Here is an 18021-nt window from a genome sequence, read left to right on the forward strand (position 1 = left end):
ACATGTAAAATATTTGTAGCAGAATAATTTTAAAACTATATTCTAGAATTTAATTCAAATAAAAAATTATAATATTTTAAAGAGCTTTATCCAATTTAGCACTTTTATACAATTGTATATTATTATTATAAATAGAATACAATAATTTCTATATAATTAAAAAACAAGTATTTTATTTATTATAACTAAAATAAAATTTATTAAATATATTAATTAATATAATTTTTTTTTTTTTTTTGGTTAAAATATGTGTTATTTTATAATATATAGAGAAATAGTAATATTAAAAAAACATAAGAATGATGTACAATTATATGTAATAAGAAATATGTTTTAGTAATTATGATTAATAAAGGGAAAATTATAATAAACAAATTATATCAAATAAAATAATTTACAACGGAAAATAATATAATTAATAAATAGAAAAAGATAATATATATTATAACATATAATAAAATTTAAAAAAACTTTCGACGCATCATATTCACTTTTAACACTTTTGTGGTCGATATTGTAATGTACATAGATTTTGTTGACATATAAATAAATATTACTTTAAATAACACATTATATTAAAACTACTATATGACATACTTAAATAAATTAAATTGGGTTTTTAATGAAATATATCTATAAAAGCAAAACTACTTATGTTTCATAATGTTTGTTTAATAAAATAAATGTATACAATTATAAAAATTAAATATGAAAAATATATTATGTTTATTATATAATAATAGATGCTAATTTGTGTATGTAAACAGGTTAAACATAATTAATTAAAAATAAATATAAAATATTCTTAAATTTACATATGCTACATAATATACATTACTCTGGAGCATTATAGAAAAATTACATAATTATTATTTTATTTCGTGTTCATGTAAATATATGCACTATTTAAATTTATATATTTAGATATATATATATTTGTCAAAATACTTGGTTAAAGCATTTATATGATACTTTCATTTGGATAACAACTTGTCAAAATTTATAAATTTGTATTGATGTAAAAAAGTATAACATAACTTAATAATTAAAACTTCCTATTATGAAAATTATATAATTATAAAAATTACATGAATATAATAAGCATTTTTTTAGTTATTATTTTCTAAGCTTTCATGTAACTAATTCAGTTGATATTTTTTAGCAGCTTTCGTATTTTGTTTTTTAATTACTTTATGCATGTTATTTTAATTAATTATATTAACGTCCATTTAAATTTAATAATTATGTGCATTCATAAAAATGAAAGAATTATCAATAAATAATTACCTTTTTATTTGAAATAACTAATTAGTTACTTAGTAATTGTATACAACATTAATCAATGGTATTATTAAATAAAAATATTCATTTTATAAATGTACATATATGAGTTCTAATATATATGTATTAATATTAATATTAGTCCCTTAATTCTTATTGACTTTTTGTAGATTTAGTGTAATTTGTAATAATAATTTTTCACAAATATTTCTTTTATATAAATAATTTATGTTTCTTCTAATTAGAAATATTACTAACGATCTAATAATAATGACAAATATGACTTTTTTAATTTCAATATTTTATTTATATATAAATTAATGTAATTTATGTATATTTTTAGTGAAATTATTAATCTCTTATTGTTTCATTCAGCAATAATTTTTATTGTAGAACATACCTCTTCTACAATACTATTACAACTATAAATTCTCCGAGATATGTTCGAGCAAACATATATTTGATAATGTAATCACTGAAATAAGGATAATTCTAATTTATATCTATATGTATTTCATTCTTCTCAAGAGCGTTCTGACATCAATTTATTCTAATTAATTTTTTTGTTTCAAAACATACTTAATCTTTTATTATTACCAATAAATTTATTTATATTAAACTAATGAGATGTTTAAAAAAAAAAAAAAAAAAAAACAATAACTATAGTTAAAATTTTTTTTTTTTTAGTATCAAATGAATAAATTCATTATATGCATACATGTATAAGTAATTTGCTTGTACAATATTTTTTATTATTAATTATGTGTGCATCCTTATATACGTATTTATATGTGATGCATATTATAAGCCCGTGTATCCACTCGTAAGACCACCCTATGCATTTGTGTATACGTAAATTGTTTACATAGAACTCTAACAAACTAATAATTTGTACCTTTCCTATTTTTACTTTTTTATTCGTTCTTTCTGAATGCTTGTAACAATTATGCTAATTAAAAACCTTTATTAGAATCTTTAATAAAAGTAATCATATGTAAATTTACAAATGTGACGTAATGTATAATGGAACTATTGTTAAACGAATTATCTATACAACTAATTAATTTAATCAACAAGTTTAGTTTGCCTTAATATCTATATACTTTATTCTTTCTTTTGTTAACTACATTAAGAGAAATATACTTTTTAATGAATATCATACAGTGGTGATATTACTTTGTCATATATTAGAGTTCTATCATTCGTCTCATTCTATCTTATATTCATGAACACTTACATGGGTCCATGTACATCAGGAGAGCATAAGGGGTAATGTGAAAAAAAACACCTAAATAAATTTCCAACATACAAATATTTATATGTACATATATATGTATATGCATACGTTTACAACTTAAAAATGTAAACAAGCTAAAACATCCAAAGAAAGACAGTACAAAAAAAAATATACATATTCATAAGTGCTATATGTATAAATAAGCATTCAATCATGAATAATGCAATCTTATGCACCCACACAATTATGCACACAATTGTATACACAAACCATTTCATTTATTTATGTACACAATATTACCTTTCGATGAATAATGTAATATTAGTTATATTTTTTTTTTAAAAGTTTAAGTACACATTAGAGTCTCTATAAATATATTTTACAGATGGAGTCAACATATAAAGAATGTATGTATATATAGGAAAAACAATGTCACAAAAAGAAATTCCTCAAAAAATATCATAAGGCTAAATATATAAAACGTGCAATATAAAATGCATTTTATTTTTTCTATTTTAATTTTTTCATGTGCACTTTGTGGAAGAGAAAGTGATTAAATGTATTTTTGTAATTATGCGGAAGAATAATTCAAAGTACTCTACTACGTATAAAAGTATATTTGCATTTATGTAAGATAGGAATGTACATATAATGAAATATGTAAAATAATATATCAAATTATGGGATGTGTGTATGGACATACACATATACATATGTAAGCACATATATATGTAATCGCTATAGCACAATGTTATATAAATACAAATTCTTGAAAAACAAATTTTTCAATACTTATATCCCCAAATTCCAAGTACATATTTAGAAGCTTGTTTTCTCAGTCTTTATCCTTTTCATGCAAACAAAGGAAAGAAAAATAAATTAGAAAAACCTTGTATACAACTGCACTTCCTTTTTTTTCTGTCTCCTTTTCATTAAACATTTATGTGTGTATTCATCTTCGTTTTTAGAAAAATCTTATTGTAAATTCTATCTTAACATATAAAAAGGAAGAAACAAAAAGTGATATAAAAATTAGCAATTATATATTCATATATTGTTTCGTAATTAATTCCATTTTATATGATTTTACTTTTATTTATTTCTCTTATATTCGTTCTCTCGGAAACACCTTTGCATATCCCTGTTATATATGGTTTCTCTTCTTCTGCAGTCTTACCTTTTTCTAAGTTACTTTCTCGAAGAATAAGTGATCTTCACAGACATATATGTAAACTAAAAAAAAAATTGTATTATTCATTTCCATCATATTTTTAATGTTTACAATTACACAATATTAATTCACGCAACCCCCTTTTATTATTTTTATTAAAATTTATATATACACACTCCATTAATATTTGTGACTACAATAAAATGAAGCACACTACGTGTAGAAAATAAAAAAAAATAAACAATTAAAATTACATATATCACAACAGTTATTATATCAGTTATATATTTTATTAACATTTCAGTGACTTTGTCACAATATGGGAAAGTAAATTCTACCTTTTCTTAAATTTACAAAGTTTTACACTAGGTAAATCTATTAAAATTAATACTATTTTATTTTTTAATTTTAACTTTTCAAATATTAAATACAAACAAATTTTAAACTAAAAAAGCGGGTAACAGGGAGAAGTACAAAACTGAGATAAAAACGGGGAATCAAGAATATACAGAACATTTTACTAATATATGTGCATATGTGATTTATATTTGATATAAAAATGCACATATAAATATTTGAGAATTATTTAAAAATATTAAAAAACTGAAATATATATATATATTATCGAAATACAATTATTTTACATTCATATATATACAGAAGAAAATATTTCAATAACATATAGAAATACTAGATATTGTAAAAAAAAAATACAAATAAATATTTTATATTATAATTATTATTAATAATCCCCTGAATATCATCACTCAAGATTGTTAATATATATAAACTTCAAATTTCCTATCACTTCAGTATATTTTTTTAAAGAAAAACTTATGCACATGCTATTTCAATAACTGAATATATCTTTTTAATTTCTGTAAATATTATAACTAGAACACATATTAACATTACATTATAATTTTTATTAGAAATCTAAGAAAGTAAATTTAATATATTAATATTAGCTATGCAAATTACAAGTAAAACCTTGTTATTCTAAAATAGTATACATTCCACTTCATTAAATATAATATGAAAAACACATAGTAATTTTTAAATAGAACTAATTAAAACTTCTGTAACCAAAAAAACTAGGTTATGTGCCATGAAATTATCTAAAGATGAAATAAAAAATTTTTTTAATTATATTTTATTTTAAAAAAGAGAGTTATAAATATAAATGAAGTGTTAATTGTCAACAGAAATTATGTATTTTTAAATACATCCCTAAAAGAAGAGTTACTCATTACTTAATATATTTGTATACATCAGACATAGGTAATATATATGAAAAATTATCTATACATTATTATATGATTGCAAAAAGAAAATATTTTTTTTCTATATAATTAGTGACAATATAGCTTTTTACATATATATATATATATATATTTATATAAAATTTTACAATTATAAAAAAAAAAACAGAATTTATAAATTATATCTTTTAATATATTTATATATTTAATTCATTTAGATAATATTTTAATAATGTAAAAAATAAAAAAACATATATCTTTTATTTATTTATAAATATTGAACATAATATTTACTTAATTCGTTTTAACAAAATTTAATTAACATCAAATTTAAATTTAATAATGAATGATTCTAAATCTTCATTTTAATTGTAAAGTTACACAATCTATTAGCTCGTTAACAAATATAAATAATCAACATTTAATAAGGACATTTTTTTTAACTATATATTTATATCATCAAATTTATGTCATGTAAAAATACTAAAATTGCATTAAAATGGTTTTTACAATAATTATGTCATATGACATATTTTTCATAAAATATATTTTAAATAATGTATATTACATTTCATATTTAGTAATAAAAATGTATATATACATATCAACACGACAAAATATGTTCACATTCTTCCGTTTAAAAAAAAAGCAATACACGTATTTTTCTAATTTAACATTAAAAATAAAGATTCTTAATAACATAAAAAATTAATCATTTTTAACTACAATAGCTTATGAATTAGAAAGCAACACGTTTTATATGATATGTAAATTATTACAAGAATTCTATAAAATTATATGAACTGTTCTATTAATATTAATTATAATATATATATATATTATTTTTATAAAAATCTATATAAATAAATTATTTATATATATAAATTGTAACAAACACATTTTATTAATCTAAAAAAATTCTCTATAATACGAATTTAAAAATAATAAAAATTTCAAATAAACAAATAAACAAAGAAATTATTTTAGTCATGTACAAATGAAACCACACATATGTATATTCATAAAATTTAAGCAATTTCGTGCATTTTTATTAAGAAATCACTAAATATATTACAAATATTATTTACTATTAAAGACTTATTTTCAAAAGAAGCATATTGCTTACTACTCATTTTACCTTTTCCTAAACTTAATTTTTTCATATTTTTTAACACTTTTATGATAATAAATAATCCGTGATATAATTGTGACACCCATTATAATAAAAGGTATGAAATATATTATATAACCAAATAAACCAAATGCTCCATAGACCTTGTCTTTAAGTACTCCACCTTCTAATTTTTTAACAGTAAAAAACGGTTTTATTGTTTTCGCCCAATTCTCATTTAAAATAGTATTTAATTTTGTGTTTAACGCATGCCATAAACAATCAGTATTATTTGTGTGTAGTAACATGTGCAAACAATTTATAATACCACAACCTACAAATAAATCTAATAAAAGTGATGTTAATAATAACGAAAACAATAATAATGGTAGACAGAGCCGTAATCCGTATTTTTTAAACATTATTTTTTTGTAGAGCTTATCACTAATAGTCTTATTATTTTTAATAAAATTCTCGTAATCAAGTTCTTTGAATATTTTTTTTTCCATATTAGAATATTTTTTGGTTTCAAATATACAAGATTTATTTTTCATAGCATTTTTATTAACAGCCTCATTTTTTGATGAACATCTACTTAATAAATTTTTTTGTTCTGTTTTCTCATTTTCATTATAAGATATATCTTTTCTTTTATGAACTTCATTATCTGGAGTATCTACTTTTATCCCTGTAATAATTAAATCATTATCCTGTTTATGTTTTGCTAGTAATCGATAATTTCTCGTATCTATTTTTCTGCGAAATTGGTATTTCTCATTCGTACGTCCGCTAAACATCCCCTAAAAACACAGAATAAATATTTATTATATAAACAAATAATGAATATCACAGCAAAAAACAGCGTAAATGAAAATAAAACACAAAAAATATAAATAATAAAAATATACTTAAATAATATCATCATACGATGTCATTGTTAAGATGGCATATCCACGTTAAAAGAATGAACGCAAAATTTTGAATAAATAAGATTGACTTAAAGTTTTGTTTCATGATATACATTTTTTGAACTACATTATATACTGTTACGAACAAATTTACAATAATATGGTATACTTCCTTTTATAAATGATGCCACTTTTGTTTTTCTAATTTTTAAAAAATATATTTTCGTAAAAATATAATAAAGCACGTATAACTCGAATATATTTTAAAACAAACACAAAAAATAAGAAATCTAAAAACACATTAAAAAATTATTATCTTAATTATATTTTCAAATATGTATTTAAAAAAAAAAAAAAAAATTTTAATCTAATCAAGAATATTTAAACTATATAGTTTAATTATATAATACAGTAATTATATTGCTTTTTTACTAATCATTTACATAATAAAATAAAATATATATACATTTTTTTTATTATATTTAAACATTGAGTTTATCTAGTATATGGAATATATAGTATTTAGAAGAGTATTCTATATAGTAATCTCGTATTCTATATGTTAAAAGAATTAAAAATTATTCTAACGATATTTTTATATTAATAATTCTAATTTTATGAACATCAGGTTTATTAAAAACAACTTATTATGGATAAAAAATATTAACCCTTTTAATAATATAATAATATTTATGATATACGAAAAAAGCAATATGCTATTCAATTCTTTATGATATATTAAATATAAGAATGTTATTCTATAAAGGACCACATTTCAATTTAAATGTAGAATTTATAACTTACAGCGAAAATCTATTAAAAAATACATTTTTCATAGTTAAATAAATTATAATTTTATATATAATAATTTTTGAGTGTTTTTATTTTGGATTAAGTATATTTTATATGTCAACTTGTAAAGGAAATGTTTTCAAATTCTTCTAAATAATTTTTTCTTTATTTTTTTTTATTAAATATATATATTTAGAAAAAGTATTCATATAATATAATAAGAACAAAAGTGCAAAAACTGTTATTCTAGAATTAAATGAATTTTTATCAAAATAATCTTGGTTAATTACATTATTTGTTTATACTTCCTTTAATAAAATTGTATCTCTTTTTTATCATTTTAATATTTCATAGATATTTATGTAATTTATAAAAAATATAATTCAATTAATAGTTACCACAGTAGGATAATAATATATTAAATGCACTTATCTATTCCATTATTATTATAACATTATAATTCCCAGTATTTATAATTAGCAACATACAATAAATCAATAAAATACAACTGTATGTTAGCAATTATCCATAAACTGAACACTATTCCTTAATATACAGCCATAATTTTTATTATCTATAATATGTTAACTTAATTTTCATTGTTATTAGATATTTTATATAAAAAATTTCTAAATATGTATATGGCTTTATAATAGTTATAAAATAAATTATTAAATATAAAAAAAAATAAAAATTATAAATTGCACAGAAAATAACCAATTATATCAAAAAGTTTATTATAAACATACCAAATAATATAATCAAAAAAAAAAAAAAAAAAAAAACTAAATTCTTAGAGCTATATATATTATGATTATTTTTTTTATATATAATGACTGCTATTTACAAAAAAATGTATCTGTTAGTAAACATATTTATTAACATGGATTATTACTTTTTTTAATTATTATTTTTTTTTTTTTTTTCGTTCGTTCCTCAATAAGACGATATTCTTATACATTTAGATTTCTTCAAAAACTTATTCATTAGCTATTATTAGTAGAACTCTAAATTCCTTTTTTCATTTTTTTACTTCTTTTTATATACTCCCCTAATTACATAAAAATTCATTATCATAAAAAGTTCAACGTTAAAAAAATATAATATACCGTCTATTAAATAGTGCTTATTTACATAAAAATTAATACATTTTGTTTTATGCTTAATTTACTTTGAATAATTTATTTAAGAAATATGTGTTGTACTTTTTAATTAATGTAAAGAACATTCAGAATATTAAAATATATGAAGAATAATAATATATAAAAACTAAATATATATGTACTAATTGAATCTCTTTACATATACTCATAAGTATGACGTTTATTTGGATAAATAGATCATAATATATCTTACTTTTGTTTTTAATCATGAAATAAATATTATTACAACAGTGTAAAAAAAAAGTTTTCTTTTAATTAAATAATTATATGTATAATTATTATGCTTTCAACTGACTTTAATAAGGTTTTTACTTCGAGGGACACTTTATATAAAATAATAAATGAACAATGACATTATATAAAAAATAGAATTTTTTAATATATGTTTTTTTACCCATGTATTAATATTGTAAATATATTATGAAAATATTTAAGATTTAAAATTTTCTAATTATATATTCAAAAGAACATACATAAAACTCTAAAAAATAATATATATTTTAATTTTCATATAAACGCTAGGAATAATGTAATTTGTATCTAATGAGATATTAATGTATATTTTATTTATAACAATTAAAATAGTATAATGTAATTTATTTATGATGAGTTAAATTTTTTTTTCTTATATATACCTAAAATATGTTAATCCTTAAACTTGTGAATTTTACATATCTTAATCTATATATAAGCAGAATTTTCTTCAATGTACATAAAAAATAAAAACTTATGCTAGATAAAATGTCCTAAAAATATCTTTTTTAGCCTAATTATATTTATACTTAATGTACCAGAAGTTAAGTAAGCTATTCTGAGCCTTGTACAACTATATCCTGATAAAAGAACAAAATGAGAATAACAAAACTTCAGAATTAATTTCAGAACTTACAAATAATTCCAAAAAAATGAGATAGGAATTATAAAAAATATATAAAATAAAATATATATAAGTAAAATCAAAGATAAATGGAACACTTAATATCGTAAAATTAATTATTAAAAACAGAAGCAAGAACTATACACATGTATAGTGTACTAAAACCACTGTATTTACTTAAACAAAAAGCTCCAATAATCACTCTAAAAAAAGGGAAAAATGAATTGACATAAAATATAAAAAAATAATTTAATTTTTAAAAAGTTACAAAATATGAGTTTTGTATTTTGTGCGAGTATTTACTAATACTTTTCATAATTACAAATAATGTTTTTATAGTTATAAATTATTTCAACACTCTAATTGAGGATGTGTCATGTTCAAATATACCCATTTTAGTTAGAAATAGAAATTTTGTTTTATGCAAGAAAAAAGTACTCGCATTTTTTTATTCATTTACAATATTTTGACTTAATGGCTAAAAATTTTTTCATAGATATATTGAATGACATTTATGAGTAACTCAGAATTTGTTCCAATTACTAAAATAAAAATATTTTAAATTATACTATAGAAATATTATACTATAGATAAGTAAATAATATTAAAAAAAAAAAAATAGAAAAAAAAGAATTTCAACAAATTATCTATTAATATATGAATAAATTTTATTCATTAATCTTATTCATCTGATGATAAAAAAAGTAATTAAAAAATATATACCATATTTATATAGTAATTTCCAATATAATATATATTCAATTAGTTTATACAAGTCTGAATTAACTGTATTATGAAGAAAAATAATAAAATTATAAATTGTTTAAATTATTTATATTTATTTAATCATTTAGTATTCTCAGTTTATTAAGCACTTGTAAATAATACATAATGAAAAAAATATGTTCTTTTATTATATATTTATAGTTTAACATTTACAACATGCAAAAAAATTAAAGGACTCATAAAAAATATTTACAATCAATATGCTGTATATTTCTCATAAAACCTATTGCACATAATAAATATTAAGTTTTTATTTTAGTAAACATATACATACGCACATAAGTGTATCAAAATGCACTGAATTCCTTTCATAGAATTGAAAACAAGACACATATATTTTTAGTTTAAAATAAATCATACATTTTCCTAAAAACATAAATAAATAATAATTTTATACTAGAAAACGTAAAATAAAAATAAAACTGTTTATTACAAATGTAAATTATAATATTCCTAAAAAACTGTTTAAATTCTACTATTATTTATAAAATATAAAGTAATAATATTTATATTTATAGAAATGTATTTAAATACAAAAATATATATATTATGCCATAATATTAAAATAAGTTACATAATTAATTCAAAATAAAAACTTGAAAATGTTAAAAAATTTGAATTCAAAGAAAATTAAGAACATAATATAATAATGTACTTTATCAAAGAGGCCAGGTTTATACAAGCGCACTTATGATACTATAGCAATTACATACATATTTTATTTATATATAAATAAAAATGTTACAGTTACGATATTATATTAAACAATATTTTACATATATATATATATATATATATATATATATATATGTATACCTTATTATTCATTTTACTCCGTCATTAACTTAATTTTTTTATATTTTTCATTATTTCTTAAAATCTTATAAATCGCTATTATAACAATGACCGATAATATAATTATAACTACTCCAAATAATATTAGATAAATAGTTCCTTCATCTAATTGCATTATTTCTTTTAATTTTCCTATAAATTCAAAAAGAAACTGCTGCTTTTTTCTATTTTCTTCACTAATGGACATTTCAATTCCACGTAATATGGGTAATCCTGTGCCTATCAGAAAAAAAAGAAAAAATATTGCAACTCCAAATCCGTAATTTTTAAATTTTATTTTTTTTAAAGTTATATCACGAATTCTTCTGTTTTTTTCAAGAAAATTATCATAATCTTTTTTTTTTATCCATTTTTTTTCAAAATGAAAATGTTTTCCATCAAACATTCCATTATTATAATCTATGAATTCTGTGTAGTATTGTGCCTTATTTAATAAACTTCTATTAGACTGTTTTTTTTTTCCTTTTCCCCATTTTTTATTATTATATATATTTTTTTCTTGATGCTCCCATTTATTTTGTATATTATCTTTTAAACCTACATCGTTGTAATTCTTATACTGTTTATATTTTGCCAGTAATCTATAATTTTTTTTATCTATTTTGCTACCATTATTATAGTTCTCATCTAAATATTTGATAAACGTACTCTAAAAAAAAGGAACATAAATATATATTATTTAATATATAATATAGTATAATTCTGAAAAGCAGTAATGATAAAAATAACACGTAAAAATTATGAAACGTGAAATATCTCTATACAAAATTATCATACACTATCATTGTTAAAATAACTTATACAAGATAAAAAAAAAATAAACCCAGAAATTTTAAAAAATAGGAGAAACATAATTTTTTGTTCCATCATATAGAAATTTAATTTTGTAATATGTTCAGTAAAGAAAAAATTAACAATAATATAGTATTTTTTATATGTTAAAGGTACGATAATTATTCATTTAATTTTTTTTTTTTTTTTTCTAAATACATAGTAAAGTTTATATAACTATAATATTTTTCGCTATATAAACAAAGAGAAGTAGCTTTAAAACTACATTATATAATTATTATTTTAATGTTATTTTTATAAATGTAACATTAATTAGAATAATATAATTTGTATTCATTTATACATATTAGAAATATATAATTTACTATTTAATATAGCAAAGTAATAAAATAATTCTTTTATTATATATTTTTAAAGTAAAAAAAAAATTATATGATTTCTTAATATTTATATATATTTAGTATTAACACAATATAGAATGTAGAGAAGATAGATAAATTTTTCTTCTATAGAAAAAGTGAATTATTATCTATTTTAATAATTTTTTTCTATTAATTATTCTAATTATATAAGCATAATATTTTGGAAAAATGTTTATGCATAAAAAATATTAATAATTTTAATAATAGTAATAATAAATAAAGAAAATTGCATTCCTTACAAATTTTAGTATATAAAATTTATACCACTTTCATTAGTTAATACATAAACGTATTTAAAATTTTATTGTCCATATTATAATTTAAAAATAAAATATGTATAATGTAGAAACTTAAAAAAAAATATATTTCAAAGATAAATAGTCACTGTTCCTTTATTTTTATAATATAATTTTTCAATTTAAAAATTTTTAATTATACGTAATTTATACTAAATAACTAGTTAAGCTTCTTTATTTTTAAGGAAATAATTTTTTTTTATTTAAATATACATATATATATATATATATATTCTTTTAGTAATATAAAAAGAAGAAAAAAAAAAAAAAGAATTTTAACATATGCAACAATAATTAATAAAAATTAACAATTTATTTCCGTTCTTTATTATCATAAGTTATAAAAACAATTTATAGTATGTTTATTTTTAAATATTTTTTATAATACATATTTAAGTAATTTTGCAAAAATGAAATAAAAACACACATAGACACAACAATAGGTTAAAAAATGTTTTTAACTTTTCATTTAATTGTGATGATTTAGAAGTATGAAATTATTAAAGTTACATAAAACCAGTATTTAATAAAGATATTGTTTTATGATATATTTATATTTTATCTTTTAAAACATATAGAACTAATCATTTATTAAAAATATATTTACAAAAAATATTATAATTTTGTGTTTGTTAAAAAACGTATTTTATAGAATAAATTTTATGCTTATTTATAAGTAAGAAATAAATATATATATACACATTAATGCAACAATATATTTTCACTTCATTCTATTAAATAAAGAACTATACACTTTTATCCTTATTTCAAAACTAACAATGATCTTATTAAAGTTATTTAAAAAAATAATATATTTGTACTAGAGCAACAAGGAAAATTGAAACGAACAAGTTTTATTTCAAGCACAAATTATCATACACCAATAAAATTCCATGATTATTCCATAATGTATTAATTTTATCTCATATACATATACCATTCATCAGTATCTATTTTAATACATAAATATAAATATCACACTGTAATACTTAATATAACAGAAGAAAGACTCTAAAAACATATTGTGTAGCACCAATACATTCAAAATAACAAATATACTAATAAAGCATCTATTTACTTTTGAGTACCAAACGTTCTAGCTAGCATATGTACATTCATATAATTTAGACAATTATGCATATCTTTATTGAACATATAAGTAATTATAATGCACTTTTGTATTCAGATTACCAGGTACACTACGTAAATAATAACATTTTTTTTATCCATTCTAACATTTAGTTTTCAAAATTCTTTTATATTTTCTAAACTTCATATAAGTAAAAGCAGATCATATCAACAATATAACAATTAATATACCCAAAAATACAAGAAATGTTATATCGCATTCATCTTTTAAAATTATATTAACGTAGTCATAACTAACAGTAGTATTAAAATTTTTACTTTGACCAAAAAAACTACATATTGAACCTCCTAATGATGCTAATAATGCCAAAAAGAATACTAAAGTAGGTAATAACATTTTATGCCCAAACTTTTTACATATTAATTTTGGGTATGTCTTATTACTAATTGAAGATTTTTTTTTTATAATAAAATCTATGTAATCATGTTACTTGAAAGTTTTTTTTCAAAATGAGATAATTGTTTTTTTCCATATATTAATTTTTTTGTACCTTATATTTTTTATTGAATTCTTCATATAAAGAACTTCTCCTTGATTGTGTGCTTGTTTGTTTGTTCCTCTTTCCATTTCTAAATACAAATGTTTCGTCATTCTTTTAATAATTAGGTATCTGTTGTGAATATATAATATGTGAAATGATTTTATGTTCAAGTTCTGCTAGTAATCGAAAATTTCTTAAATCTAATTTTATATCATATGTATGGTCTCCCATAAATATATTAAACATATTCTAATAAAAAAAAATATATATTTATTATTTAAAATAATAGTTAATCTCAATCTCAAAATCATAGGTGATAAAAATAAGAACCGGATAAATAAAAAATACAAATTTCCTTAAATAAAATTATCATACCTCTTCATTGTAAAAACTATATATTCTAGATGAAAGTATAAACATACCAATTTTAATAAAAAACTTTGACCTAATTTTTTTTCCTGTGATATATAATTTTAAAATTGTACTACATTCAGTAAGAAAACAACAAACAATACTAAAATATTGTCTTAATTATAAAGGATAATGTATTTATTTATTAATTTTGTATTTATTTATAAGAATATAATTATATGTAGATAATATAAATGTATTTTACAACTGATACCAATAATAGAAACTTTATAAATTTATTATATAATTTTTATCTTAATGATATTAATAAAAAATTATCTTTAATAAAAATAATATAATTCGTATTCATTCATAAATATACAAAAAATATAAAATTTAATATAGTACAGTAATTAAATACTTTTTATATAATTCTTTTTTAAAATATATATATATATATATATTTATATATAATTTTTTTAATATTTCAAACTATTAAATATATGTAAAATGTAAAATATATGAAATATGGAATATAGGTTATATATTATACTATATATTAAGAGATTAATATATAAATATAATAATAGTTTTTTATTAATAATGCCAATTTTGCAAACGCTACATTTTGGAACAAATGTTTATTATAGTTGAAAATCTGTTATTATCATAACAATATAATAGTAGTAATATTAATTATAAAAAAAAGCATTTTGCCTAAGTTATGTATTATATTAATTATGAAAAATCATTTCCTTATTATATATTACATATTAAAAAAAATTATACTAATAGGATACCCACTAATATATTAAAAATATCTATTTTTTAAAGATAATTAAAATAAACAGAAAAAAAGAAGTTATAAATTGTTGTATCATAATTTTGAAAATAATATATTTTAAATAATTTTAATATATATCATTATTTCTATATGAAATTTGTTTATACTCATAGAATTAATTTCTTTTTCGTGTTCTTTGATTAAAATTATATATTTAAAAAAAAATTAAATTAAATAAAATAAAATATAATGAGGGAAAAATAGATATAATAAAGAAAAATTTTCTCAAAAATATATTATATATTTTCGTCGGTTCGAAGATATATAAAGTTAAATATATTTAAATATTAAGATCATTTGTGGAATATAATATGTAGATAATAAATAAGAATAAGTATATTTTAATAAAATATATTTTCTAGTAATATTTTTCTTATAGTTTTCGGCAGAATATATTATACTATTATTTATTCTTTTACAAGTCAATAATATCAGGAACAAATTCTGAAAATAAAAATTAAAAAATAAACATAAGTAATATATTTTTAAAAATAATTTTAGCAAAAAAATATATAATTCCTCAATATTTATATACCTTATGCATTATAATCTTGGGTATGACAATTATGAATATACCATACGCAAAGAAATATATTGGAGTAATACGATATAAAACTATATATTATTTTTCACTTTAGGAAATATTATTCTTTAGATTAAACAAGTGAAAGAATTAAAAAAAAATAAAAAATATATAAATTTAAAACACTATACTTAAAATACAAAACAAAAGAAAACAATATAAATTGACACTAATATATTTTTTGTTTTAATATATATATATGTTATTTTCGTTAAAGCATACACGGAGACTCTTATCTAGTTTCTTGGGATTTCTTTTTCGAATTTGGTAATCTCACATTTTTAAGTACAGTTAATATTTACATATAAATTATGAGCAAAACCATTTTAAATATTCATAATTATATACATATAACTTATAAAATATTTCACAAAATTGAACTCTTTGTATAATAAAATCCTCCAAGACATTTACGTATAAATAGGATTTATCAATTTTAACAATATTCATTATTTCTAAATATATTTTTGAGACCAATTCTTGAAAAATAAATAAATATTAGTAAAAATTATATATATTTTTCTCAATTTGAGGAGTCATATAGAATAAGTTTAATTTTCTATTAAAACATTTTATTTTTTCATTATTACGTATATATAATATAAGTATATTTTTATTTTACTCCCATATCTCAACAATCTTTACCTACTTTTGCGACATATCATTTTTATATTTAATAATTAATATTATTAATACATAACAATAACTCTTATTAGTGAAGACAAGTTAATAAATTTCCATTTCCACAATATAATTTTTATGTTTATATTAGCTATATAATACTATGTGTACAAAAAGTGAATTATTCTTTTATATATTTAATTTTTATCAAAAATAATATATTCTCTATATGGTTTTATATATAATTTACCAAAGAAATCAATATTCTTCTTTTTTACAAGGATATGTTTTTTTTTACTCCTTTTTATAATTTAACTTATAAATTATATGTTTTACTATTTCTAAAAAGTTTTAATAATAGAGTTATATATATAGTTTTGGGGCCTATGCTGAAAAATATAATTGATTATATAATGGATATATAAATACATATGTTACACTAAATGCAATAAATTTTGCACACAAATTGAAAATGTTAAAAATGAATATCACCCTCGTAAATATCATATAATGAAACACAAAAGGACACTACTCTTAAATGATATTAATGAACTGCATGAAGGTACTGAATCCAAAAGTTATACAGTTATTATAAAAATCTCATTTGTAGGTATACTGAAACAAGAAAAACTAACTTATATAGCTAGGTTGTATGAATTTATATCTTTATTTTAAACTACTACATTAACACTTATTGCAATATTTTTAATGTTTCCTTTTGTTTAGTACTAAAAAATAATTTACATAAAAATGTGAATGTTTCACACAATCCTTGTAATACGATACTACAATAAATTACTGTTTTTATAGTGTTGCATATATAAATATTAAATTTATTTAATAATAATTTAAATCACTTGTACTTTTCCTTGAACTTTAATGAGAAAAAATAAAAATATGTACATGAATGAAATACATTAATACAGATAAATAGTTTTACAAATTATAAGATATATTAGACTTACATCAGATATTAAATAACATATAGTGTAAAAAATTGTAATTCATAAATGCTCAATAATATATCTCATTGTATAT

At 18.4% G+C, this 18021-nt stretch overlaps 2 protein-coding genes and 1 pseudogene across 3 annotated transcripts; all 3 read right to left on the reverse strand.

The window, feature by feature from the left end:
• Positions 1-6085: 6085 nt before the first annotated feature.
• On the reverse strand, positions 6086-7076 carry PmUG01_00043500 (fam-l protein; the record flags this gene model as incomplete). The annotated part of the gene is made up of 2 exons (XM_029003478.1): positions 6086-6862; positions 6990-7076. 2 exons carry the CDS (start codon positions 7074-7076, stop codon positions 6086-6088), a joined length of 864 nt encoding a protein of 287 aa, XP_028858981.1.
• A 4341-nt stretch (positions 7077-11417) lies between these two features.
• Positions 11418-12310, reverse strand: PmUG01_00043600 (fam-m protein; the record flags this gene model as incomplete). Its single annotated transcript, XM_029003489.1, has 2 exons — positions 11418-12092; positions 12221-12310. The coding sequence occupies 2 exons, from the start codon at positions 12308-12310 to the stop codon at positions 11418-11420; spliced, it is 765 nt and encodes a 254-aa protein (XP_028858982.1).
• A 1934-nt stretch (positions 12311-14244) lies between these two features.
• On the reverse strand, positions 14245-15004 carry PmUG01_00043700 (annotated as a pseudogene). Its single transcript is given in 3 exon segments — positions 14245-14694; positions 14708-14833; positions 14960-15004. Coding segments are annotated over 3 exon segments (621 nt in total).
• Positions 15005-18021: the final 3017 nt, after the last annotated feature.

Source organism: Plasmodium malariae (genome assembly GCF_900090045.1).
Source record: "Plasmodium malariae genome assembly, contig: PmUG01_00_22, whole genome shotgun sequence".
Lineage (NCBI taxonomy): Eukaryota > Apicomplexa > Aconoidasida > Haemosporida > Plasmodiidae > Plasmodium > Plasmodium malariae.